Raw genomic sequence first — 27,930 nt, 5'->3', positions numbered from 1 at the left:
TCTTCGGGGGGGACGATCTGCACCTGCAGGGGTTTTGAAACGACTCCTTTCCCCGGCCCCGTTTCAGGTCTCTCCCGACTTTATACGGAACGGGCACTTCGCTCTGGAGCGGATGGGGGTGACCTATGAGGCCGTGGCACACTTGAAGTCTCCCTTCGACCCGGAGAACAAGAGAGTAAAAGGGATCTACTGAGGCTTCGACTCCAACAAGGGTGCGCGGCCAGAAGTCTGATAACTGTTCCCTCCCTGAGATGAGACCACCAACTTCACTGCGCTTTGGCCTGGCCTGAAAACGATACAAGGACCTACCTGGTCCACCTTATCATCTCCAGTTTTTCCAATTTCTCCCCATTTACAACAGCTGGCATATTTTCTGCTGTGGGCAAACTGCCTACTGTACAGTTAATCCATTGGTGGGGGTGGGGGTGGTGGTACAGAACTTGTGTTTTGCTCCAAAGGCAAAATATTTAGCTTCATTAATAAGAGGCTTAAGAGTCAAAATGGTGCAAAACTGTTAAATGAGCATACAGTACAGTATGTCCATGTCTTACTTCACCTGCTTTGGTTGGTTGTGATTTATGTTTAAAATGAGTATCAGGAAAATTGTGTGGATGTTGTAAGTAAAAACGTATCCCCCCATAGGTAGGTTCAGTGTGGTTTGCTTAGTCGAAATATTTCTTAGGTTTCTTGGGCTTGCATTTAGAATTGTCCCAGGGTTTAGAGCACTTACTGTACCTAAATCTTTCCCTCTGACTGTTTGCTCTGTGAACATCCATAGTTGGCAAATTGCTTTTAAAAGTGTGAAAGGGGGGAACCAATGAGCAATTAAAATAATGCAGGAAACTGTGAAACTGTGTGTAAATACCTTTAATTATTGATCTTTAACATATATATACTCTGTGGTCCATGTTTTTTACATCCCATCTTGTTAGGGATTATTAGTCTCCAGCCTGATAAGAGAGAGACAATTCATGCAGTTGTCTGAGTGAAGGAGTGCTGCTTCTTCGCCCCCGTTTAGGAGGAGTATCCAACTCGTTTTTGTGTTGCAAAAACCAAAAAACACCTGGGAGACATTACTGACACGCTTGCTCGTTTACATGTTAAATGACCTGAAGGCCTTCCTCCTGTGGAGCGAACCGTGCAGAGAATCCTGGAGGTGCAGTTCGGAGCTGGTGTCTCCTGCAGGGAGTGCTACAGTAAACCAGCGCAGTGTGATGGAGGATAGATTATAACCACATTCTCCATCTGCCTCTGGCTCCACCCGCTTACTACTGTGCTCTGTGTTGATGCTTGAGATGAGACTCTAGCGCTTCCTTTGTCCCGTTTTCCTTTACCTCCGGTGGGACACCATGCAGGGAACAGCTCACTGATCTTATCTAGTGTTGCAAATGACATCCTCCACTTTAAAGCCTTTGACGAGCTCAACAAATGGGCCTTGATATATTATACGTGATTGAAATGCTGTCAGCTCTGCAGGATGTTAACTCTTCTCCATCATGGGGCCACCTGGGAAGAAGGCACATCGTGTAAAAGAGCAGAATGGCTTCCTATCTGTTTGAAGCCTTTTTGTGGTTTTACATTGCAATATCCCTCTATGTGTCCATATGCCTTTTAAGCACTTTTGCTCTACTTCCATAAATGTAAATGTGTGTTTCAAATTAGTTATAGTATAGTACTGCATTGGAATTCGCCGTGTTCGGTAAAAACGCCGTATTTTTGCAGGAAGTTATGGAATTCTAAATCTCGATCAGGCCCCCTCCTATAGCCTGTGCTAAATACAGGAGTAGAAAGCACAAACGTTGCTGGAGAGCCTGATGCACATTTTGTGAATCAGCCAAGAGTCAAAGACTCACCGGACCCCTACTTGAGCTGGGCTCGCCCCATCTTATCATGTTCTCCCCTTTTCCACGTGATCCATAATGACTCCCGTGGCTCCCCGGCTCAAGTCGCAAGGTCCGGTTCTGAATCCAGCTGCATTGGACGCAGGCCCTTGGTCTTTCCCAATCTCCAGGGAACCATTGTTTTCACAGAGGAAGGAGGGAGGGTCTGAATCTCCATGGAGGACATGATTACAGGTTTGAAATCGGGTCTGGGTTAGAATATCAGGAGGTACGTTTGAGTCGGGGGAAAAATGGCACGTAATGGTAATTGGTAAGTTTGTGCATTAAAGTTTGCCAACTGTAGCGCTTTTCCATTCCCCACATCTAGTACTTGTACCTAGAGCAAGAAAGGCCTTGACTGACTTAAGACTTCCAACAGCTGCATATTAAACACCCGATACTTCATGACAGTGTCTGACAGAGCCCTCTTCCCTCTGTGTAATGGAAATCCCTCAGTAAGCGCTGCGTGTGCAATTTGCGAATGGCGGATGAGTGGAAGTTTTTGATTTATTCCAAGCCCCGGATCTTCAGTCAGGGCTGTGGCAGTTCGCTTTAAACCAAAGGCAGCAATTGCTTCCCAAAATGGAGCCAAGTCTCTTAACGGTAATTGCTAGCAGAAAGACATCTCGCCACCCTCGAATACGTTAGCTGCTGTTTCTATATTCCTGTGCTGGTGAAAGAAATGACGAGGACACTGTACCGTAAACAGGCGCCCTCCTTCGGATGAGACGTAAAACCGAGGCCCTGACTCTCTGTGGTCATTAAAAATCCCAGGGTTGTTTCTCGAAAAGTGTAGGGGTGTTACCCTGGCGTCCTGGCCAAATTTCCCATTGGCCCTTACCAATCATGGCCTCCTAATAATCCCTTCTATGAATTGGCTTCATTATTCTGCTCTCCTCCCCACTGAGAGCTGATGTGTGGTGAGCGTTCTGGCGCACTATGGCTGCCGTCGCATTATCCAGGTGGGGCTGCACACTGGTGGTGGAGGGGATCCCCATTACCTGTAAAGCGCTTTGAGTGGAGTGTCCAGAAAAGCGCTATATAAGTATAAGCAATTATTATTATTATTATTATTATTATTATTATTATTATTTACTCAAGTGTTTCAATAACATTTAATCCATATTCCCCTACTGGTTTGACATATTTTAGCAAGACCTTTGAGCTGAAGACACCAGCCGTGGACAGAACCCACCAGAAAAGAGTTATTTTTCCAACTAGAACTCAATCCAGGGGAGTTGTCTAGCTCCCTGTGTTTTTCTGAAAAAGGCTTTGGACTGGGTTAACCCTCTCCAGGAATTATGATAACGAATGGACAGATAGTATTCATTTAAATAATATATTAATCATGTATACCTTTATTGAAATCAGGTTTTGATGTATATGTCGATTGTGCATGCGGCAGTATTTTGAGAGGAATCGATTAGGAAAAAAATAGGAAATAACTTATTTTCAAATAACAGTTAGACCCTACAGTGATGTACAGTAGGGTTGTGTGACCTGGTCTTGCAGAAGGGCACTGTTTAACTAGCGAGGCAGAACCTGTCAACGTGTCCAAATGCAGCCAATCGAGACTTGCTGGAATTAAAGACAGGAGAGCCTCCTGGCGGTATAGAGATATGGAAGGACTGTGAAAAAAGGTGGTCAACTAACCAGAGCTCAGCTCTGGAGAAACAGCATCTCAGAGAATGCAAGCAAACCGCCGTGTTAACAACACACACAGACAAGGAGAAACCTGTGGGAATATTTTTATCTGACTTTCCGGTCCCCCCAAAAAAAACAAGGTCTTTCACTGGGAAGCAGTGAGTGGAGAACAGATGACAATTCGAACTTGAAACTGTCCTTGTCCTGCCTGCAGTGTGTGTGTGTGTTGAGCCTCTCTGCTCTGACCCAGGGTGTGTGACCTGGTGCTGCGTACTGCTGTAAAGAGTGATGAATCCTATCTGACAGGCACGGGAATCCAGGCTTCATACTGATGTTCCTAGAAAGAAGCAACAAGGCTTATAAAGTAGACAAGACAACTAGGCAACCCTGGTCCTGGAATATCACATTTGGCTCTGGTTTTCATCATGGCAGATCTTAATGACTTAACCGCACCAATTAAGTGGATAAGAAGTCCAATCATCTGTGGTTACCATCTTAGCCCCTTAATTAGATGCTGATTCAAAGGGGCACCACAGACCTGCAGGAGCTCAGTACTCAGTTCAGTTTTCTACGTCTGAATTAATACCTACTGGTTGTAGTGTTTCCTCAGAACCTTCAACTGCGTGATTAAGTCAGTTTCGGCATTTTCACGAAGAGGGTGTTGGAATACGTTCCCGACGTCTCTCAGATGGCCCCTGTAGGAAAGGATTGATCCCAACCAACCCCCCCACCAACCCCACTCCGCCCCCCTAGCTGCAGTTTAATCTCGAGTCTTTCGCCCTCTTCCAGCAGCACCAAGTCTCCACCAGGGGTCAGGGCTGGCTGCGCATCTGGACCTCGATGGCCTCGCTGGGCTGGGCCGGGGGCTGGCTGCTCGTCTCGCAGCGGTAGTGGGGTTTGGGGAGTTCGGCCGTGACCTGGGGTAGTTCCTGTCTCTCCCATTCTCCCTGGAATACGGAAAGGCAGGGCTTTAATTCCAGGCACTGGGTGAAGCACGCTTACCTTTTGTGCAGGAACTCAACAGTAATGCAGGGGATAAGGACGGAGTACCAGCCAGCACATCTTTTGTTTCCAGCTGGAATTGGTGCGCCCTTCGTGAATGAACTATGACCCGAATCTGAGTCTTGTCACGTTCATAAGCCCCTCCTCTTAAAGACGCCCCAGCCCTTCCTTGTTTTTTACTCATCTCCCGCACCTGCTCCCTGTTCCAGCCCCCTTTTCAGTTCTCCTTAAAAGCCAGACGCTCACTCTGTTCCGGGCTTTGCATTGGTTCCTTCCAGGTCCCGGACTCGCCTGGTCCCATCAAGTTTTTAGTTCCTGTTCCCGTGCCGGTCCCGACCCGGTTCCTGTTTTTAATCCCGTTTGTCTCGGATGGACCGCCCGGCTTTGTACTTTTGCCTCGTCTCCGATTCCCCCCTTGGACTCGCTTCTGGACTGTTTGCCTCGGCCACACTTCCCCCGACACCAGCGCACCGCGGCCACGCCCCCTGTTTTCATTCCCGACTCCCGCATGCTTTTTTCCCCGTGTTTTCCTCACTCGTCCCCGGATTGTGTCATCTGCATAGGGTCTGGAAAGAACGCCCGTTACAAGTCTTGGGTATAATCAAAGCAAATACGCGTAGGAGAACATGGATAGAGGAGGCCATTCATGCTCATTTGGGTTGATTGAAGCTCACATGCAGCTATTACCCAAAGGATCTCAGGGACACTGGTTTTGATGACCTACAACCTTTCTGCGTAAAGAAGTGCTTCCTGTTTTCGGTCTTGAATGTGCCCATAGATCCTGCTTTCACTCGAAATGCTGACGCAGTCCTGTGGCTAGACTTGATCAATACCTCGCAGTCCTAATTCTGGGGGGAGGTGCTGATGTGTCTGCAGATTTTCTAGGTCTCTTTAAAGCAGCTGCACCTGAATGTTAAATTGGTCCACTTAAGCCAGGAATGGGCTGATTCAGCTTGTTAAGAGCAGAGCTGGAATGAAAACCTTCAGTAACACCAGGCCAACCGGTATCAAGACAGATCACCCATACTCGAATTTGTAGCCTTGTGTTTTGTTTTTGTTCTTGAGTTTTTTTTCCCTCACTGTATATGCATGACATGTCTTGCGGGCCAGACTGGTATAAAATCTGTACAGCGGAGCATTGCATGTAAAAATTGTGCCGTATCATCCAGTACAGCTGCAGCCTATTAAATATGATATTATTACCCTTCCTTTTGTGGGCACAAGCTTGTACAATTACAAGGATATTGTAACCCACAGGGCAATTTGCTTGACAAGAATGAATGATATTCAAGTGCAATAGTAACATATTAAACATTCAGTAGATGTAATCTGTTTCTGTTTTTTTTTTTTAGTTTTTTTAGGTCTTTTTTGCAGGCAGACCTAAATCATTTGAACTTATGAACTGGAACATGCCCAGAAGGAACACAGGAAATCTATTTTGAAAGTCAAGCAGGTTTTTTTTTTTTTTTACAGAGGACAGCCAAATTAAATTCCCATTAAATAAAATGAATTCAGAAGGAGAGCAGAACAAGGACACCTGTAATGAGGGTGATTCTCCAAATGTGGTTCTTTGTGAATGGTTGATCCAGATTACATTGTGATTTTATTGATTGTGTGTGTGTGTGTGCAATTCTCCAAGGAAACATTTAGAAATCCAAATTGGAGAAAAGTTTGAAAATAAGAGGAAGTATGTGATGGAGTGTCTCATAAAAGATCAGGTATTTTGTTATATGCGTTGTGAGAAGGTATTTTTCCCATAAAAATTAAAGGAATTTAGGTGTATTCGTTTTGAAATCATCAACGATTTTATTTTAACTTGGACTCCGTTTGGGTCAAGTGGCTGTAGCAGTGGTTAATCCCCATCTCAAGGGAAAAAGGCAACTGTAAAGTACACTAGGTTTGAACTGTGGAGCCTTCTGCAGGGCTGCACAGGAGAGGGAGTGAGCGATGGGGTGGGACACTCCACCAGTCTTTGGAACAGTGAGACTGAATCCGAGGGGTACTGTGAAAGGCTTTGCGGAGAATCAGCTGAATGAGTTTTGGAAGGATTTCCGAAGAGATTAGCCAGTGACATCTAGAGCCGGGAGAAAGTGTGAACGCCACATTTTAAAAATGGCCGAGCAGCAATCTACCCAGCCCACTGCTGCAGCACTCTTAGAAGCAGGGGAGCATGCTGGGGAAGAATCAGTTCTTCAAATAAAGGGGGTGCACCTCCTGCACAAAGAGATACCAGGCGATCCCACCCCCCTCTTAACATAAGTATCTCTGTGGCCGTTGATGGAGTCTGCTAGCAGAATCTGTACAGTATGTCACTCTGTACCCATACAGTGGTAGGAGCTGTGAACTCCTGCTGAATTCACATGCTAAACTCTAACCTTCACGCTTGCTTTAGCACAGACGCTTCTCCCTCCCTGTACTGAACTCCCATCTTCTGTTCTGAACGCCTGATGGGGACGGAATGTTCATACTAAACTCCTGATGAGAAAGGAATGTTTTAAGCGCTTTCTGAGTCCTAGAGTTTCTTCCGAAAGCTACCTCAAAGACAGGAGGGGGGAGAGTGTAGAGAAAAGTATATATAAGCTGTGTAGAGCCATATCCCCTTTGAGCTACTATGGTCCTTGTATGCATACAATAAAGCTTGGCTTGACGAACGGACACTTCAGGCTCGAATCTCTTGGTTTCTTCACCGTTTAGAGTTTACACAACCTGAAAGGATAACATTTTTCGAGGCAGAACCCAGGAGGGAAGGGATCCTTCATGAGAGCAGAACTAAAGACCGTTCAATGCTTTTGCAATCAGCTCTCATGCTCAGCCCCGGCAACATGCCCACGATTGTGGTGCACAGCTGGGGGGAGAACTAAATAGGGAGTACTCACCGGGAACATGACAGCAGATGACTGGTTGCAGTGCATGGAGATGGGCGCTGTGTTGTACAAGGACTTCAGGACGTCTTTGCTGAACTGGTCCCAGCGCAGGGTGGCAAACTGATCAGTCACTGTGGCCTGGTTACAGTTGCATGTCTCCTTGCCCTGGAATCTGGCACAGCAGGACACAGTGAGGGGGGCAGCACGACCACCTGACCAGGTAACGTTCTGAGACGGGCTGGGGCGTTTAACATTCAAGTGCAAGATATTCACATGTCACAGCTGAAAATGCTGCCTAAATATCTTTTACAGCAGGGTTCAACTGCTCACTTATTTCTCAGTAAGGAGGGTTTTTTGACTCATATCTGATCTTCAGTGAGGAACAAATGCCTTTTCTGAGCAGAATACCTTTCATAGAACATTCTCTTCACAGAGGGCATTGCTTTCAAGTATAAATTCATCTCCAGATTGCAGGCCCACATTAAGCCACAACTCGGACAGAGAAAAGAGATGATAATGTGCACCTGACGTGTTTAAACATCTAAATGGATAAATGCATTTGCAGACAAAAGTGCCTTAAATTAGTGAACTCGCCGGGATGCCTTCACTATTATTTGTCGGGATGTTCAGTACACATCCAAGAGGCGATGCTGACAGATGTGTATATCTGAATAAAACATTTATGCACTTACTGTAGAGTCGCACTAAATATTGCAATCATTAGTGACTTACTGGCTTCTGCTGGGTGGTAGTCATACCTTTTCTGAAAGGTCTTTTCTGAAGGCATCTCACTGTAGTTTTATTGCATGTCTAATTAAATATTGCTACCCATCTTCAAACGTCCGCACTGGGTTGAACCAAGTCTACAGTACAGTAGCCACCCAGGTGGTTTGCATTAGGTCAGCTGGCAGCTGCTGCACATACCTGTTAATAAAGCTAAAATACTTCTGGAGGTAATCCTCATCCACGTGGCTCTTGCAGAGCTCCAGGTCCGTACGCGGATAATAGTGAATGTAATTCACACACATCTCCTCCTCGATCCCGAAGCCTCCCTGCGGCAACAGAAGAAATGTTCTAAAATACATATTTTTCGCTTCGACATTTCTCTCGATTGTGCAACGTGCACCATAGTCTACGAGAGGGAGGGGAGAACCATCGAAACAGCTTGTAAGGAAAGCAGGATCAAGACTTCACAGCCAAGATGCCCCTGCCTGCCACCTGTAATCCACACCTTTTGCAGACGTTTGCTACAGACCCTTTCTTGATTTTTTTTTTTAATGAAGGGTTTTTTTTCCGATCCTTGTCCTGGAAGACGGAGGGGGTCTGCAGGATTTCATTCCAGCTCGGCACTTCACCTACATCGGCCTTTGATGGGTTCATGTGGACCAAGCTCACAACCACTCTTTCTCTATGGGCCGGTACTTTAGGAGAAAATTCAAGAAAACCTGCTGCCGCACCCACAAGAACTTGGCCACTCCTGAATGAGGATGACAGCCAGTAGACTCTGGAAAACATTTATGTTTCATATCAGAAAAACATGGCTGTATCAAGATAATACTGCTAAAAGTTTAGAGAAGACTTGAAACTCTCCAACTTTTTAGCAATAGAAAACTAAAGCAAAAGCAGATGTTGATTCTAAAGGAGAATATGGTGGCTCTGTGGCTAAGGATCTGTGCCTGTGGCTGGAAGGTTGCCGGTTCGTATCCTGTGGCCAGCAGAGGAATCCTATTCTGTTGGGACCCTGAGCAAGGCCCTTAACCCCAACTGCTCCAGGGGTGCCGTATAAAAGGCTGACCCTGCGCTCTGACCCCCAGCTTCTCTCCCTGTCTGTGTGTCTCATGGAGAGCAAGCTGGGGTCTGCGAAAAGACAGATTCCTAATACAAGAAATTGTATATGGCCACTAAAGTGATCTTATCTTAACTCATTCAATCCACATCATTTCAGTAAATTGGTGCAACCAGTGCCTCTGTTGCATTGATTATGCCCATTATCTGATCCGATTGTAGCTCCAGTTCTGTTCCTGAAGGGCCGGTGTGTCTATGGGGTTTCAGTCCAGCTGAGCTTTTAACAATCTCGAGCAGCTCGTGTCTTAACTGGACCAAATGAACAGGCTCTTTCAGCTCTTCAGGTGACCCAGCCTTACAGAGACAAACGTGCAGACCCCAGGCCTCAAGAAGCAGAATTTGTTATAGAGTAATGACTTCTGCTCATTCTGGAGAAGCCTAGCCCAGCCCATCAACTGAGATATGTAACCATTAAATCAGCAGTTTCTAAGGTTTTGGAATGCTGTGTGATCATTTAGGCACATAAGATGGTGAATTAAGTCAATTGGTGATCATTTTGACCAGCAGTCAGGTCATCTTACAGCTAAAATAAAATGCTGGATTTCACTGAATTCACTGAATTGCTTCCCACATCTTTGAAAAACAAAACATTAAATCGAGGTACTGTACAGAACCCCTACTTTATTGCAGTATGCATTGTCCTGCCACTGGAATGAGGTCTTTCCTGGTAACACTTCAATCATCATTTTCTTAAATCAGAAAATCTCTAATCCTGGTCCTGGAGAGCCCCCAACCCAGCTTTTCTTAAGGGTCTTCCTAAATCCCCACTTCTGAAATGATTGGAAACACTTGTCTTAGCAATTGATCTATTAAGGACGTAGTTTCAATAAAGGGATCACTGGTCCTAGAGAGTTAATGGACACTCTGCTTTTTGTTCCAAATAGTCTCTGAATGACTTCATTGAACACCAGTTGTTTAACAATCTGCAGTTGTTTGCTGCAGGTGAATATTAACACATGATTTAAAGGCTACCTATAAGGACTACTGGACTGTGGTTCTCTAGGAGTAGTGTTCGAGACATGTGAGCTTGAGGTTTGTATTCCCAGTCTCTTGAAACAAGTAATTACATTCATGTTTAAGTGCAGAGAAGATCTCAGTTTCATTCGGTGAGTGTATGTCTCTGCGTAATTAAATCTCTGAGGCCTACCTCGTGTGTTTAAGTTGAATGATAATAGTAATGTTTTTTTTCTATCTGACATTTTAAGCTTTTCTTTCCACCTTTACACCAGGAAAGGTGGGAGCAACATTATTTCATACTGAAGGAATGTTGTTTATGCATTTAAACATTCACTGAATTAATTCTCATCACATTCTATGACATTTTAGATCCTTTGGCTGTAAATCAATGTTACCTTGTTGTTTTATTTTCTTAAATTGTGAAATTATTTTTTTTCCCAATTTCTATAGACTTGACCTCGGTCTGTGGTGAGTATTGCACTTGAGTGTGGATGTTTTATGTAAGTGCACATCTATTGATGGAACTTTTTGTTACTCAGATTTCTGGTGTCGTCATAATATTATAGTAATGCCGTACACGTTTACTTCTTGAAAGAAAAAAAATCCTTTGGGGAATACATGCATTGTCTACAGGACTATAAGATATTATCTGCTTTGCATCTGAGCTCAACACAAACTCATCCTGACTTCATGATCCAGTCATGTTGTCAATGGAATGTCGTTGGTCTAACGTTTGGTGGTAGTGCTGTACGGCCAATAATTATAGCTGTTCCCCCTTCACCCCTGAGGATCTAATGATTATCACCTTCCCAAAACTGAATTGGTTCCCACTTCTCAACCTGGTTTCCCTTTCAAAACCATGACGTGACAGCTGGAGGGTTAAAGCTTTGTGAAACAGCAACCATCAGTCAAAAGGCCTGGCGAGGAGATGTTTCATTGCAGTGTGTATCCCAGACACCTTGCCTGAAGACACACGGACACACCGTGTTGGAGAAGTGACGGTCCTCTTAATTAATAATCGTACTAATTATTTCCATATCTTGTTCCTGCCGAAAAATAACAGTTGGGTTGGGTTTTTTTTCCTGGATGTGGGACAGCACTGGGATGGGGTTGTTTTCGCTTCTGACGTTTCACTGGGATTAACGGCAAGAACAATAGTAGCATTACTAGTAACTTGGGCCGCTTCCAATTTAGAATGTAATTAACACCTCAAGAGGCCTGGCATTTTTATAACAGTTTGTAGAAATCTCCAGGCCACGGACAACTAAGTCTGCCTAACACTTACAGTAGTAAAATGAGTCTGAGTAGAGTCTGGGAGTAGATCAAGCAGTCCCTGAAATTAGCCTTACAGTGAATTACTGTAGTACAATGCTCTGGTTTCATAAGGCAGTGAAAATGTCAGATTGATATTTCTTTTACCATTATTTTTTTAAGTGGAGTTCTTTGAATTTATCACAATCTAACAAGTTCAGCCCTCAAGGCTCCTGCGACCATGAAGCTGTACATCATGTGCTTAATTTCACCAACCATTTTTGAACCCGGCCTGCACCTGCTGTGTCGGGCCGCACAGCGCTACACTAAACAAATGAGTCCGGAACTCGAAAGTTCTGTTTCTTGTTCCATTCTACTGGGATTGAAAAGACCGAGTGGAGGGTCAGATTCACTTAGCATGACCATCACCAGTGCAGACAATTACAGAGCGTGTTGAAAACTCAGGACGGGCTGATATCAGCCAGCTACCAACACTCAAGTCTTTTTATTCCTGTACCATTTCGCAATCCGTTTCTGCAATTATACATGCAGCAGCACATGCTTTCCTTGAACCAGCGTATTACAACAACAGTTAAGTGTTCCTGCTGTTCTTTTCAAAGGAATGTCTTCATTAGCCCTCTTTCTCACCATAAATTCATCTGGCCCTTTTGTATTATAAATTTGGGTTTGCCGATTTTATTCCTTGTTGTGTAGCTACTGAGTGAAGATTTGACCATTAAGAATTGGCTGTCCAGCAGGAATGCCTAGGGTGTGGCCTGTAGGGTCTATATAGGCCCTGTGGCAGGGCTGGCCGTCCTTTCCCAAGCTCTGCAGTGCATGATTGGATAGGAAGAGAGCAAGTACGTATTTTAAAAGCAGGGCTGCGTTTCAATGCCCTTCGACTGAACTCACCACTGTAGCCCTGTCCCTGTCCGCTGTGTTGTAAACGCATTTAGTCAAAAGGACATCGCCCTGTGGAAATACAAACAGGAGACAAAGGTATTGAACTGAAAAGATCGCATTTCAGGTGGCTGATTCCTCCTTTCCTGTGAGTAGTTACAGTCTGTCATAAGGGGTTTTCTGTCTATATATTTCTAATGCTATACGCTAAATCCTTTGCTGAGGATTGAAGGGTGACTAGATCTGTAGCATTACAATTGTTTCAAGAACTTGAATTGCCAGCCATTAACTTTCGTTTACTAGCCAACTAGTTAACGAGATGAACTATAAAGAAAACGAAGAGTCAAAGTTTTGTTGGTCACAAGATTAAGAGGAAGCCGATTATGAACAGCTGGTGTACCTACAGTATCACATGTATGGATTCTTAAGACTCTCAGGTAGAGTTATGGCTACAGTTCAAGTCAAGTGGCGATGGTATTAAGCATTTCCCTGACATTTGAGCTATAGTGGGATACTTACAGGCAACACCTTCACCATCTTTTTTAGCGTCCGGATGATCTGCAATAGTGAAAAGATTCGTTACGTTTCATGACCGGTGTCCCCGAATGCAATGACTAGAAATGGCTGATGAATATTTGCATATTTAGGTCCTTTTTCTAACAAGCAAACAAATCTATATGAATCAACTGTCAACTCTTTCAAGAATCAATGAATCAACGGCTCCCCACACACCGGCTCTCAGTGGGGAGGAGAGCAGAGTGATGGAGCCAGTTCAGAGATGGGGATTATTAGGAGGCCATGATTGGTAAGGGCCGCTGGGAAATTTGGCCAGGACGCCGGGGTAACACCCCAACTCTTCTCGAGAAACATCCTGGGATTTTTAATGACCATACAGAGTCAGGACCTTGGTTTCACGTCTCACCCGAAAGACGGCATGTTTTGACAGTATAGTGTCCCTATCGCTGTACTGGGGCGTTAGACTGCAGGGTGAGCGCCCCCTGCTGGTCCCACTAACACCTCTTCCAGCAGCAACCTCAGCTTTCCCAGGAGGTCATCCCATCCAGGTACTGGCCAGGCTCACACCTGCTGAGCTCCAGTGGGGCTGCCAGCGGTGAGTTCCAGGGTGAGATGTCTGCTGGCTAATACTGATTCAGTCATTTTGAAGCACTGCAGTGGGATTGTGGGGGATACCAGCGTGCAGCTCATCGGCCCCTCCCATTGCCCCGGCCCACCTGGTAATGGGTGCTGAAATGGTTGTCCTCCTGCAGGATCTCCACCTCCCTCCCCTGTCGCACCAGCGCCGTCCGCACACTGCGCCCCGTCAGGTGTGTGTGCAGCTGGGAGGCGAAGACCTTGATCCCTTCTGGGGAGAGGGCCTGCGAAGTTCGAGGGGAAACCGTGACCGCCGGTAATCGCGCGGATTTCGAAACGTGGAGGGAGCAGAGCAGAGCCCAGGGACCGCTCCCAGCTGCTGCGAGTACTTTCATATCCAGATTCTCTCTTATTAATCGGTTTGAAAACCGCCTACTTCTAGAACTAGGCATTTTACCTTCATACATCATTTATTTTCTAGGCCTTCGCTCTACAATCCGATCTCTAGCGCAAAACGGGACCCCCAGAACTTGGTTTCTTGGCTGTCGGCACGTTCCACGTTTCCGAAATGAGGAGCGCGACCCAAATTTCAAATCCCGACCCAAGCCTTCTCCTTCGGGAAAGGCCTTCTACTTCATTGATGTCTGTGCCTGCCCCTTTTTGCCTCTTCTACCACACTTATTGCGCTCTTCTCTCTCGTCATCGTTTTTCCTCCCGTAAAGCTCTTTGAGAAGCTACCGTCTAGGACGCTATATAAAATCAAGTGTGTCGTTATTATGACCTCACGAGGAATGACACCGCCCCAAAATCGAAGCGTAACTAACTATTGTGGAGCGAATATTTGGCTTAACCCGCTTGGCTGAGGGCCGACCTCCTGGCCGTAGGACGAGGAGGCCAGGACCCCCCCCGCGGGGTAACCAACGGAGGTGGAGTTAATAATAATGTATAATAATGTTTCTTTATTAGCCCTTTACAATTTCTTGCATTAGGAATTCGTCTTTTCGCATACCACAGCTTTTCTCCATGGAGACACAGACAGGGAGAAGCTTGGGGTCAGAGCGCAGGGTCAGCCATTGTACGGCGCCCCTGGAGCAGTTGGGGTGAAGGGCCTTGCTCAGGAGCCCAACGGAGTAGGATTCCTCTGCCGGCCGCAGGATTTGAACCGGCAACCTTCCAGTCACAGGCGCATATCCTTAGCCACAGAGCCACCACTCCGCCACCATCCCACAGGATGCAGAAGTCGCACGCGAGGGAGAGAGATTTCGCATTTGGTATTTATAGTGTTTGGTGGAGGAAGGACAAAGGCAGTGATCACTAATCACTGACGGCTGGGAATGATTGAGAAAGCTTGTCGTCATCCCTCCCACACTTTAGTTAAATAAACTCCACAATGGGGATTGGCGCTGACGTTTGAAGGACAAGAAGAGGTTCCGTTCCGGCTTTGTCCTCTGCACGCTGGCCGGGTTCTCGAACCCGGATCTGTGCTGCAGTCGGTGAGGTTAAACCGGTCGAGACGGGGGGCCTCTGCAGGGCCTGACACTTACGGTCTGTGTGCATTTGGCAGTGCAGTAGCCTGTGAGCTCGAAGCTCTCCTCGTGGGGAGGGATGGCCATCACTGGCGTGTAGACCAGGCCCAGCTCCATTATTCCAGCGTCGTACTTCCTCAGCGTCGGAGTGTAGTAGAGCCGGATCCCGGAGGAGTCCAGCCTCCCTGCAGGGAGAGACTTACTCTGATTCGCCAGAATATCGCCCCCCCCTCCCCACCACCACCACCCCAACCCATTTGTTAGCTCGTTGGGTACATACTGCCCATAGGGCTGCTTCAGTCTGGTCCCTGGGGAGCTTGGTTCAAGTTCACGGGCAGCCTGCATTTCTCAAACCTGTGATTCCAATTTGGGTAACAAAATCAAAATTACAGTATAGGACAAAACAAACGTCCAAATTTGGAATGAAGCCCCAAGTTGTGAACCTTGTGGAAGTTCTGCAGGTGCTGTTGTCGCAATGCCAGAGTGTGAGGGAGTGAGTTCTCACGAATGGCGCCATGAAGCGGCCCTTCCTACTCACTAGTCACTGTAATGACTGATGTGCAGGTTGTGCAGCAGATATTTCACTGCAGAAGGTTTCCAACGTGATCTGCGTGCAGGGTTAACAAGTAAGTTCCACGTATCTGGCAAAGTTGCGAGTGATATTTCTTTTGGATGAAAAGCGCCATTTACAATGTCATCGGGCCGCTTCACCTCACCAGACGTTGTGTATCATCTATTTTTGTGGTGCGAATTGGAGGCTTCACAAGTTGCCGTAAACGTTTGATTTGTATTGTGGTTTGAAATGCACTCGTCAATGTTGATTCTAACCCCGAAATATGAAAATACCACTGAAGTTCCCCTGCAAGGAGGTCATTCTTTTAGCCAATTTGCAGATCATTTGGAATGATCAGCTTGCAATAACCAGGATCTCCTCCCCTGCTTAAACGACTTTGTCATTGGGGGAAACTAAAAACAAGCGCTTGAGCAAGATCTACAGTACGTAGCTGGACTGGGGCTTTCCAGTAACCAGAGATGGTGATCCTGCTGTCCATTAATGCGCTCGGACCACTGTGGATTCTGGGCGTCTTTCTTCAGCTGAAATTTGTGTGGTCCTCTGCGTATCGCATGGTCTGTTCTACCCTGCGCACTCTCCTACTGGAAACGTTTTTCTGCGTTTCGAAGCCGCCCTGACTGTATCTGAGAGACCTCTGTCTGTCTTGACAGTTCCACAGCCTTCACTGTTGGTGCCCCTGACATCTTGGAGATGACCAGTCTTTTCCCATCTGCGTCATCCAGTTCTACTTCCGTTCTCCGTGTTCCTGCTGCTGATCCTTGCCTGAGGTCACCTGATACAGGCATGTGACTCAAATGAGGCTGGGAGAAGCGCCTCTATTCGAAGTTCGGAGGGGGTTGAGGCAGAGGGGGTCCTAATATTGTGGCCAGCCAGCGCATAACATTCCACTCTATACATACTGTAGGGGAGAATTTCGTAAAGCCTGATTACTCGAGTCTTGGCTGCTTTCTTCTAAGGATAACGAATTACTGAAGTCCCCAGAAGTCCCCAGAAGGCAAGACAAGAGAATTTTTAAGTGACAAGTAAAGGTTTTTACCGTGCTGAGAAGAAACGCAATGTTTCACCTGTGGAGCCTTTTCCTCCAGTGTGAGAAAGAGAGAGAGGAAAGTCAGCAGCTGACGACTTTCCTCTCTTTCTCGCACTCGAAGAAGGCTCCACAGCCAAAACGTTGCGTTTCTTCTCAGTGTTCGGGGATGTCGCACGCAGGGGACCGTACCTGTGAGCAGCAGTGGATTGTGGTAGTGAACCTCCAGCCGGAGAAACCGTGAGGATCCTGTCCCGCCCAGAGCCAGGCCGGCGTCGTCAGGGTAGTAAAACGCCTGAAAGCACAGGTGTCGTTTTCCACAAGGACAATAACAGCAAGGCCGGTTCTGAGGGCGTTGCCTATTAGCGATGTTAATCATCCTCTCTTTTCAGTTAAAGAAAAATACTTAGGTAGTGTGGCGGTATTATACAGTATGCATGGGTACCAGAATGAGTTCTTGTTAGAGGTCCTGTACTGTACTTGAAAGGTAGCTGATCTACTCGAAGGCGTTCCTTTAGATGAAAAGCGAGAGTCTTAAACACGTACTGTACACGAGGCTATGGTTTCCTGCGGGCTGTATAATATGGATACTGTATAAAACCCACCAAGTCTCTTTTCTCTGGCTTGTTAACAGTACTCAGCTTTATTATCGACAAACGGGAGCAGAATGAATCGATGGAGAAAACGGGCAGGCTTACAGCTTTGTTAACAAATTGAATTGACAATCACGTTGCTGCGCAGACTTGAGATCCAGCAGGGGAGACAAAGGTGACTGTTGAAATAATAGAATCGTTACTTTTAGTTACAGTCGCAAGATGTGTGAAAGTCGCTACCCTGTAATTTGTTTTTCAAAGGCTGAAAGGTAGAAACTAGACGTATGCGAGGACAGTGTGTGCTTTTGTGCAAATCGCTGTATGATTATTTTTTTTTTTCGAATTTCAACATTGTCGGCCTGATGCGTAAAGTACTGGATGCTGTTTATCAGGAAATCTGCTGCGAATTACTGCATCTCACTCGAGAATCGGAGCTCTATATTAGTGTTTTTAGCTATTTTATTACGACAATGAGTTATTTTTATACATTTTATTTCAGTGTCACTGTACGACCCTTGCAAAGCTGTTAAAGCGAAAGATGGAAACTCTCATTTCTAGTATGCAGGATTTCCGTAGCAAATGAAACTTTTCAACCCTTCACCGAGAATAAAGGGATTCCAAATTATACATCTGTATTCCCAAACTCACACCTATAGGTCATCACACCTATTTACAACGGTTTTTAGTTAAAATGTTTTTTGTAATGATTATGCCTAATACAGTATTTGTAGTATATTGTTATCCAATCTGTGCACACTCGCGTTTTTCTGTAATGGAGCGTCTTGGAGAGCTACAGTATAACCGTGCCTTCTCTTCCTCAAATATCTACACATACAGTACTCTCTGCTTATTCTTTAGGAGGAAAAGCAAGGTTTTCGGCATTTGGGGCATTGCAACGAGAGATAAACGAGTTCGTGAGATTTTGTTCCATCCTCATACGTCTCTAAATTCCCAGTGCCAACGTTTTTAATCGTAAACGACAAAGCAGTGACACAAAAGTCGAAAAGGAACGATTGTGCACGACTCCTTGGTTGCTGTCTGATCAAGCAGTAATATACTCAAGTATCTATCTGAATTGAGAAATCACATTTCCTCACCTCTGGTGGGTTTATACAGTAGGGATTATTTATGTAACCGTTCTAGTGGGCCTTCTCCTGGTAAATGTTTTGCTAAGATTCAAATGTACATTTTGTTTTATCTCTCCCCCCTTTTTAAAAAGCTAACAATTCTACACATTTCAATCTTTTAATCTCATCGTTTCAGCCTGGGTTGGCCAACCAGCGGAAAACGCGATTTGCATTTCAGAAGTATTTCAGCCTTTCTTGATAATCCCAGCTGCGTCTGTTAAAGAAAGGCATCTTTTATATTTATAGCCAGAATTACCAGCCGTGTTTTGTTTCTGACTGATATGTACAAAATAGCGTTTTAACCCTTTATTGAGTTTGAAAGCATCTATCCATGTAGTCTAGTCTAGAGTGTTGCACCATTAAAAATCTAATATAACTGTACTGAACATAGGCAGGTTAGCACCGCTAACTTCCAAAACCTCATTAAAGCTAATTTATTTTCCCAGTTTCAGTATTATCTGGGGATAAAATCCAGATTTTTTTTGTTTGTTTTAAAAGAATTAACATCAGACCTAATGATGTCGCAGTCTCGTGTTTTCCTTTACGGCTGGTCGGGCTCCTTGGATTGATAATCTATGAGCAAACGGAGCGACACGAGTCAAAGACCGTCTTCCTATTCTAACCTTGCGTTTTCTGGGCGAACAATATGTTCCTCATACTGGAACTCTATATTTCTAAAAAGGTTTGCGATCAGATAAAATCCCATAAAAATAAGCGACCTTTTATGAAAATGTTTACCTTTGTTCATCTTTAAAAAAAAATACTGTTAACTAGCTACAGTACGATGCCAATTCGAGTGACTTGGAAAATCGATGTCCAAATCAGTCAAAGGTAGTAACTTTTACTCGTTCCTTGCAGGAAAAATCGCCTGCAACAGTTTTTGTATCGCCTTCGGGCATTGTTTTGGAAAGTGGCAGTGCATACTAGAGATTACATTACAAGTTATATTCTGCACACCGAACTGAAAGCACGAATACTATAACGAGTCTATATTATCCTCCTCGATAACGGAATTCTAAGATAAGCACGTGATCTGCTGACTAAAACATATCGATTGCTGCGTACCCTATGCGCAATCTTTTTTTTTTTTCGTCCAGGAGAGAAATACAGTATGTGTGAAAACTGCCTTACTGAAGCAATAATCCAAATAAGACTTTAATGTGAATAAGCTCCTCTTGGACTTGAGGAGCACATGCAACATTTAAACAAGGCCAAATCTTCCTTATCTATCCTGATATCTTATACGGTACATCTTCAGATTTACATACAGTATGTCTGCCCAAGGACACGGTCTTTATCAGCTTGTTTTGTAATCCGCATTAGAGGAGCTCTTAATATTTCTCATGTTTCCAATCTCACTCTAGATGCGGAGCACAGTGCTGACCCTTCCACATTAAAGCTCAGACAGTAAGGAAATACCTACGCCGTTCAATCTGCAGCCTCTGATAAGTTGCTGTCAAGTGACCAATAAAACCATCTCCTTTCTTTACTTTTTTGAGCACAGAAAAGCCCTTTCAAACCCATGGAAATCGAACTGGACCTTCGTGTTCTGCTTTGAACAAAAAGACACCTGTCACCATATTAACTTTTGTTACTACAGCTATTAGTTACCTTTTGATCTTCTGAGGGGTTGTCTGAATGTCTTTGATGTCTGCTCCAAAATTGCAATCACGAGAGATACTGCACTCTATAGGACCGTTACAAAAATTGATGAGGACACAGAATTCACACTGAACAATCTACAGTATGTTTAGAATTCAGACCAGGTTTAGTGTAAGTGGTCACTTTACTCCTGTCCTGGAGTCCCTGCACTGGCTTCCTGTCAGGTTTCATGTTGATTCAAAATCTCCTGCTCGTCTATAAGGCTCTGCATGGCTGGGCACCTCAGTACCTGTCTGAGCTATTATCGCCCTACTCCCCACCTCACAACCTCTAATTCTGGTTTCGGGTCTGTCCTCCAAGCCCGACTACACTCTATAGGTGACACGGCCCTCTCCTGCTGTGCCCCACAGCTCTGGAGCTCTATCCCTGAGGGTATCGGAGAGTTGCCTTCTCTAAACTCCTTCAAATCCAAACTCGAAACCTTCTTCTTTAGAAGGGTCTTTATTTAACTGGTTCTGTTCTTTACCCCTCTGCTCCTTCTGTATCCAGTACCCCCCATCTACTGTCTCCTCTCATTGTGGCCTCAATCATGGCCTCCTAATAATCCCCCTCTATGAATTGGCTACATCACTCTGCTCTCCTCCCCACTGATAGCTGGTGTGTGGGGAGCGTTCTGGCGCACTATGGCTGCCGTCGCATCATCCAGGTGGGGCTGCACATTGGTGGTGGTGGAGGGGAGTCCCCATTACCTGTAAAGCGCTTTGAATGGAGTGTCCAGAAAAGCGCTAAATAAGTGTAAGCAATTATTATTATTATTATTATTATTATTATTATTATTATTATTGTGCATTTTCAATGCATATATTTTGTTGTCCCATAAAGTGTTTTGAGAAGCCACTTCCAAAGCCGCTATATACAAATAAAGTTTATTAGTATTCCGATCTATGTCAGCGCTCCAGTCCCTCTCGTGCGTAGCTTCCTGCAGCTCGGATTTGCCCCTGGGAGATGTATGGAGGGGGTGTACCTGCGCGCCCATGTGACCGGGGTGTACCTGCGCGCCCATGGCCCAGGCGGCCAGGACGTGGCGGCAGTAGTTGATGCTCCGGGGTTTCATCTTGGAGTCGCAGGGGCCGCTGTACTGGGGGACGGAGTCGAACTGCGGGGCGCACTCGAACACCTCGATATGGTGAACGATGGCTTCGTTCCCGGGGGTGATCACGGATTCGTACTGAGGGCAGAGCGGAAATACGTACACGGCTTATTGTCTCTGCAGTGGGGACACAGTGGAGTGGCTTACTCCATAGTGTCTGGCAACGCTGGCACAGGACAGGCCTGCCTGCAGCTTGCCAATGGCCCCTGTCCCTTGCTTCTGGTGACAATCGAGGCACTACGGAAAGCACAGAAAACTAAGTGGGGCCTTTTTCTTGCTGTGACCTAAGCTTTGAATTAAGGCCTTTTTTAAAGGTGACCTGATCAGGCACTGTTCCACCTGGACCTCGTTGGGTAAAAGTGCGCCTAACGAGCTTTCGTGTTATTGGCAAGTTGCAATGCCTCACTGCACCAGCTGTATTGCTGGTCAGAGGGCTTAAAACAAGTTGGCAACTTTTTTTGGGACAGTGCATGTGCTGTAGGTCTAGTATTCTCATTCCAGAAAATGGCATGTTTCTTTTTTCCCCTATACGTATATAATACACATCTTCCACCCCCCACCCCCCATTGGAGAGCGAGTAAGGTCTCTAGGATTAGTGAACTGGACTTTACCATGACAATGTGGTTTTTCGGCATGTGTGCTGGCAGCTCGTAGATGTGGCACCAGTACGTGGTCTCCTGGCTGGGAATGCTCACGCTCGGCGCAAGGACCTCCAGGGTGCGGACATCGGGAGGCAGCCTGGGAGCTGGGATGTCGGGCCTGAGGAGCTGCACGCGCTGGACTCCACAGCTAGCCAGAGAGTGGTTGAGCATCTGCAGCGAGGTGACCGGCCGGTCCAGCACACCGTACAGGAGGTGCACCGTGCCCTCCTGCGGCACATTAAGAAGGGGGCAAAAGGTCAAAGGTCAGGACCCACAATTCCATACATGTCAGCCATCTTGCCCGGAGACTTTAAAATGATTGCGGCAGAGTGAGGATTTCAGGCACGGTACATTGTGCATTAAGAGGTAAGACCATGTGGAAGAGTATTAAAGCTTGCACAGAAAAACAGGGCTGTACAAAAAAAAAAACTCTGGAAGACGGGACTTGATAAACAAAGGGTGAGAAGTAACAGTCTAGATTTAATGCACCGCTGACGCTGTGTTCTGAGCTTCCCTCATGGTTGGCGCATGGAAACAAACCTATCGAAACTCGTGCCATTGCCACCTTGGTTAAATTGGCAACCAACCAGCTTCTTCACCTCACTCTCACCCGCGCCTGAGCCCTTTCTGCAAAGTGGAAGCCCAGCTGAGCAATGTGATTGGAGAGCAACAGAAGCCTTTTGGATGCTTGGCCTGCTGTATGGATTTGACTATATCGCAGAGGTAGTTCCCTCCGGTTTCTCCTGTCTTGGATCACCCTTAAAGAAGTGAACGATGGCCCACACCATGCCTTACTAATTGCAAACTGCCTTGGAGGAGCTCCAGAAGGTATGAGATTAAGACATTTCTTTTCACTGAAGTATGCATGCACACATCTTTTATGTAGTTAATATGGTGACAAACCCCATTTGTGTTAGCAGAGTTAGTAAGAGTCAGGAGGCTGATGTGCTTTGAGTTTTAACCTCCCCCCATATTTACTGAGGGTGTACCTCAATGAGATAGTCTTTGGGGTCACAGGTGCTAAAAGGCCTCTTGAAAAGCAGGTAGAATCCTTCTGGAGCCCTGTGGGTCTCCAGCAGCTCGTAGTTCTGCTTCTCGTCCAATCTGATGTTTCCCTGAGCATCGCTCCAGGCATCCTGAGGAGAGAGAGAATGAAATCCGAAATGAATCCTTCAGTTTCTGTAGCGAACTACTGAAATTCTGGATACAATGCAGAACAGCATGAATTGACCCACTAGCACTTAAGTGATGGACAACCCCTATATAATGGTCAGTAAGGTATTAATTTCCGCTGATCTCTAAGAGATATCTAATGATATTATAAGTCATGTACAGTATTAGGTACCACTCAGCAAGCTGTGTTTCATTAAGAAAGCAGTAATGCCTGGCTTGCAAGTGACTTTTACTCTCACGTGATACTGAATTTCTGAATCCAGGAGCCATCTGTGTGCACTGCAGGACAGCCACAGGACCAGATCATGATGATATCTCACCCTGGAGTTTCAAGGCCAGAGAGTACAGTGTACATTTTGTGCCCGTTTCAAATGCACCACTTAAGCAATCTTCTCTGCATTGAGGAGGACAACGAGACCGAGATTTCACAAAAGCCACTTTTGAGGGTGTTCGTATCCCACTGAGACCCTCCAAGGGATTGCTTTAAAGCAATTGTCCATGACTGTTTTCTTGATTGACTGATTGTTTTCTAGACCTCTTTATCAAGTATGGGCCCCACAGTCTAGACCGCTAAGCAACAGGTACAAGGCAGGATCCACCGTGGACAGAATGCCAGTCTATTTCAGGGCAGACGCAGACAAACACACTCGCACCGGGGCCAATTTTACAATTAACCCACCAGTATGTTTTTGGACTGTGGCAGGAAACCGAAACACCCAGAGGAAACCAATGCACATACAGGGAGAACATGCAAACTCCACATAGACAGCACCCCAGCTGTAGCAATGCTAACCCCTACACCACTGTGCCACCCATATCACCCCAGATATGACTATAGTTAATTCCAGATTTCATGCCCTCCACACCTCATTAGCACACAGCTGGTCCTGACAGCTGCTTCGTTCACACTCTTCGAAGACTGTGCTCTTTCGTTTTTCTTTTAAGGGGAAAGAAAGAGAGGAAACTTTGTTTGGATTGTAGAAAAGCACCGAAGATGTGCTTTGTGGGAAAAGCATGCAATTATATAATGTATCACTATAGGCAACTTCCTACTTTCTTTGGCGAATTAGATACGATTCAAAATATTTTTGCCCACGACAGCAGCTCAGGAGCCATAATGAGCAGAATAAAGATGTTAAGCTTTCTCCATTAACCAGAGCCACATTTCGTCAATATTAATGAGTTTTTCCTACAAAAGATCCTCACCAGCTTAATATAATTACGATTTCTAAGTAGACCCGTCTGAGGATTTCAGGGGGCTTTAAAAGAAATTTTAATCCCTGCTCCCACCCCGAAGAGCTGACCACATTTATTTTCCCTGTGGACAATCCCACTCCATTGTACATTGATTAGATGGACAGTCCGCCGTCCGGAAAGCCCAGGAGCTACAGACATGAGAACAGAAGAATGGTTACAAATGAAAGAAGCCCTTCACCCCTGTCTAGCTTGTTCGCTAGTCAGTAATTAAGTGATCTAAATATCTTATCCAGGTGTTTGTTGAAATAAGCCAGGGCATCCGTTTGAAAAAGCTGGCGAGCTGTGCTTGTTCCACACTCCCACAACTCTTTGCGTAAAGGAAGACAAGACATTTTAATCCTCCCGTTCTCTGCACATCCATTTAACCTTTGCGTTTACTTTGCAGAGAGTGCCGGTCTTATTTTTGGCCCCGACCTTCTCTTGACCTTCCAGTGAACTGGGCAGGATTGCTCACTTGTGAGACCTTGATGGGCTGAGGAGTAGAATCATGGGAATGGGACTGGGGGGCTCCCTGTGCCTTTGTTGAATGAAAGCAAAAAAAAAAGGTGTTCTCTGAACAGTGTGAGGTAAAATAGAAGGTAAATGCAGTTTCAACCCCTTGCCTGCATTAACACTGTTAATATGTGCTGGTGTGAAACACTAGTGAATCCCAGGAAATACTGTATATCAGATCATAGTCCATGATTCTGACTTTTTTGCTGAACATTCACTGTCATCCACTCCAATTTACTTAAACATCACATATTGTATGCACAGCGGTTTGGTACAAACCCTTTATGTCTAACTGAACCACAGCTATTCAGAAAAGCTCTGTTAGGTATCTTGCAAAACCTAACTAATGCAGGAAGACAGCATCGAACTCCCTGTAGTACACTGGGGTAAAATTAGAGTACAACACTGAAATCGTTGAAAAAGTATAGAACATACTGTAATGGTAGAATGATAGTAAACGTTATTACACAAATAAACCATCTTCCCCAGTTAATACATTTACATAAAGCACAAACCAACAGCACAGTTTAGAACAGAGTACACAGATTTCGGAAGTTGATTAAATGGCTGTGGGTTTGGTTAATTGATTATTCATGACTGCTGATGAGAAAATGTGTCTTTAAACACAAAATGACCACTTTAGTGAGAGTGTTGACTGGCCGTGAGGTGATTTAATCGGTTGAGTGTCAGGTCCTCTGAAAATCCCGAAAGAAACACATATAAAGAAACCGACATTCCTTGTTTATCTAGCTGTACTGGATGTTGGAGCATGAAATAAGCCAGGGCACTTTTACTCGTCTGCTGGGGTGATCACAGCCAGTGTTTTCTAACTTGGCAGGACAGTACAGACAAGCACTGTCCATTCATGATTCAGGTTTAGACCTGGAAGACCACAGATCCCAACATCTGTAACCAGATGCAACCAATCTCTGGTTGTGATATTTGAAGGCCACCTGGCTGTACTGATCAAGTCCTGGAACCTCACCTGTGGGCTCACCCTGATAGGACAACATGTGGAACTGGCCATCTTGTGAGCTGACAGTGTGGCAGTGGTGTTGAGCTCGTTTTCCAGATTTGAGCCCCACTGAGTGTTTGAGAAATGTACTAATGTGACCGCTGGCACTTAGGGCTCGGAGACCATGCTTGCCCATGTTCTAGAGCAGGAATGAGACAGAATTCCACAAAGCACGTGTCCCAGATTGTCAGCTCGGATTGCCTCCAGAAGTGACCAGACACAAGCTGTGACCTTCGCAGTGGACCACCCCGTTGCTCAACCCTCTTGATGACCAATGCTAATCAAATATGATAAATTGACCCGAGCCGTGTCCATCCGTTAAAATGTCCGTGCACCTGCTGCCAAAAAAAAAAAGAATTTTTCCACGTAAAACAGTGTGCTTTCTGCAGTTCTAATTGATAAGTTTCTGATGATGTTCGGTATAAACTTCACTTCTGCCTTTTTAAACAGGCAGGTGGGAAGGAAAGGTCTGAAAACAGTCTCGGCATTTTCAGAAAAAAAAAGTGTCACTGAAAGTCAGGAAAAGGTCGAAAATAAATTATAAATTAAAACAATGCATTTCACTTAGCATATTTGCGAATCCTATGTTTCAGACATTCAAAATCCTGGCAACAGTTCTTCAGCCCTATCTGTCTTTGTGTTGGAAGGTTAATTATGATGACTGCTGTAGTTTCCTATTACAGAAGTGAATATCAGTGCTCACCTTTCCTAGTCATGTCTTTTAGAACACTACGTGTAGTAGCTGAACCAGAAGGCAGGAGCTTGCAAATCCCCTAGGTGTAGATCTACCACAGAAAAAATACATCTGAAGCTACTTTGCAAGACCAGCGTCCACTGATATTTCAGCTTCACAGTCTCAGTCAAGCTGTCGTCCTGTCTACTGTGGAACTAGAGTTCTAACCTGTGCATTTCCATCATCCAGAAAAGGCTTAATTCATTCTGTTCTCCACCTATCCACCACACAATCGCGCAGAAGCATGCCAAACGCTAGTTTCGCCAAATGCATTTTCCATTCTCAGACGAACGCAGTTTTGATTGCGTTTTGTTATTATTCTACAAGAAGCCCCGTTTGTCTGGATGCCCCAAGTTTCCCCATGGGCTTTGTAATTAAGTGCATTCGTTTAAAGACCTGTGGTTCTTCCTGCTACCCATCAGTCAAAGAAACGCCGGGATATTTGGTGCATTGAAAAATCATTACCCCCTCCCCTCCAGGCCAAAGTGTGGCGCTTACCCCGAAGTAGGACTTGAACCCGTCGCTCCACAGCACAGCCAGGTCGGCATTCAGAAACTCTCCCCGGTCCGACATTCCGAAGAGGACTCCGTAGCGGAGGTCTTTGACCAGGAGCCTGAAGCACAGCTCCTGCAGAGGGTAGCTGATGTTCCAGGAGAGTTGCAGGTTACCCTGGGGGTCCAAGGGCACCTGATAAGGGAAGGGGTCGCCCCCCGAGCCGGCTGCCTGATAGGACGCCACCAGGATGAGGACCAGCGTCCCGAGCATGGTAAAGTACATCACCGCCACCTCGCTCGCCCTGAACTTAAAGCGCCAAGCGTTCATCTTATTGCCTACACCGTCGCAAACACAGCGTTGTGCATTTGATTGGTTTTTGGGGGGACTTTCTCAGTCTCTGCCTCGCCCTGTTTGCTCTCTCTCTCTGCCATTTAAATGCTCCCTGCCAGAGCAGCTGGTTGTCTGGTGTGGCCTAATTGGGTTAGTTTTGTTGACTCAATTTGATTGTTTGCTAAGCCCTCTGGTCAAACACTTCTCCACATATCTGCCTGTCTTTAATTGGGGCCCTTAATTGATCATGGACATTATCAATGAGAATTGGAGCCGCCTAAATGAATTTTATTGCCAAGTTAATCTTTGCTGGAGTTTTGTGGGGCGCTATATGCTCCCAGGCAACTTGATGCTGTCTGTTTTGTGAAATTCAGCTCCCATAAAGTTCAAGTGTCTTATATCACTGTGTCTAGACCAGAATCCATAGACTGTTAGGAAGGAGGGGTTTCGGGGGTCTGGAATACAAAGAGTTTTGGACTGCGTTTAACAGTGAGAGTTTTGCCAGAAGGAGCTGTTACTTTGGCAGCTGGAGATTCCATATTTATGGCCAGCAGCCATATCACTCACTGCTAGCAGCCCCACTGAAGCTAAGCAGGTGTGAGCCTGGTCAGTACCTGCATTGGAGACCTCCTGGGAAAAACTAAGGTTGCTGCTGGAAGCGGTGTTAGTGGGGCCAGCAGGGGGCGCTCTCACCCTGCGGTCTATGTGGGTCCTAATGCCCCAGTATAGTGATGGGGACACTATACTGTAAACAGGCGCCGTC

At 45.6% G+C, this 27,930-nt stretch overlaps 2 protein-coding genes across 7 annotated transcripts in view; one reads left to right on the top strand and one right to left on the bottom strand.

Moving 5' to 3' along the window:
* sardh (sarcosine dehydrogenase) overlaps positions 1-851 on the top strand; it is a 135,138-nt gene extending 134,287 nt beyond the window's left edge. For all 6 annotated transcript variants that reach the window (XM_069183264.1, XM_069183262.1, XM_069183260.1 and 3 more), the window contains exon 21: positions 68-851. In XM_069183264.1, the coding sequence (XP_069039365.1) occupies positions 68-193 (126 nt within the window). In that variant the 3' untranslated portion in view covers positions 194-851. The remainder of the gene's footprint in view (positions 1-67) is intronic.
* Positions 852-3,612: 2,761 nt separating this feature from the next.
* On the bottom strand, positions 3,613-27,231 carry dbh (dopamine beta-hydroxylase (dopamine beta-monooxygenase)). Its single transcript, XM_069183265.1, has 12 exons — positions 26,841-27,231; positions 22,662-22,808; positions 21,643-21,900; positions 20,933-21,109; positions 16,752-16,854; positions 14,980-15,146; positions 13,576-13,719; positions 12,863-12,901; positions 12,356-12,415; positions 8,315-8,442; positions 7,403-7,562; positions 3,613-4,471 (listed from the first exon to the last, which is right to left on the bottom strand). The coding sequence occupies exons 1-12, from the start codon at positions 27,162-27,164 to the stop codon at positions 4,337-4,339; spliced, it is 1,842 nt and encodes a 613-aa protein (XP_069039366.1). The 5' UTR covers positions 27,165-27,231; the 3' UTR covers positions 3,613-4,336.
* Between the last annotated feature and the right edge of the window lie 699 nt (positions 27,232-27,930).

This window comes from Lepisosteus oculatus, chromosome 24 (assembly GCF_040954835.1).
Source record: "Lepisosteus oculatus isolate fLepOcu1 chromosome 24, fLepOcu1.hap2, whole genome shotgun sequence".
Lineage (NCBI taxonomy): Eukaryota > Metazoa > Chordata > Actinopteri > Semionotiformes > Lepisosteidae > Lepisosteus > Lepisosteus oculatus.
This window is presented reverse-complemented; position numbering and strand designations above follow the sequence as displayed.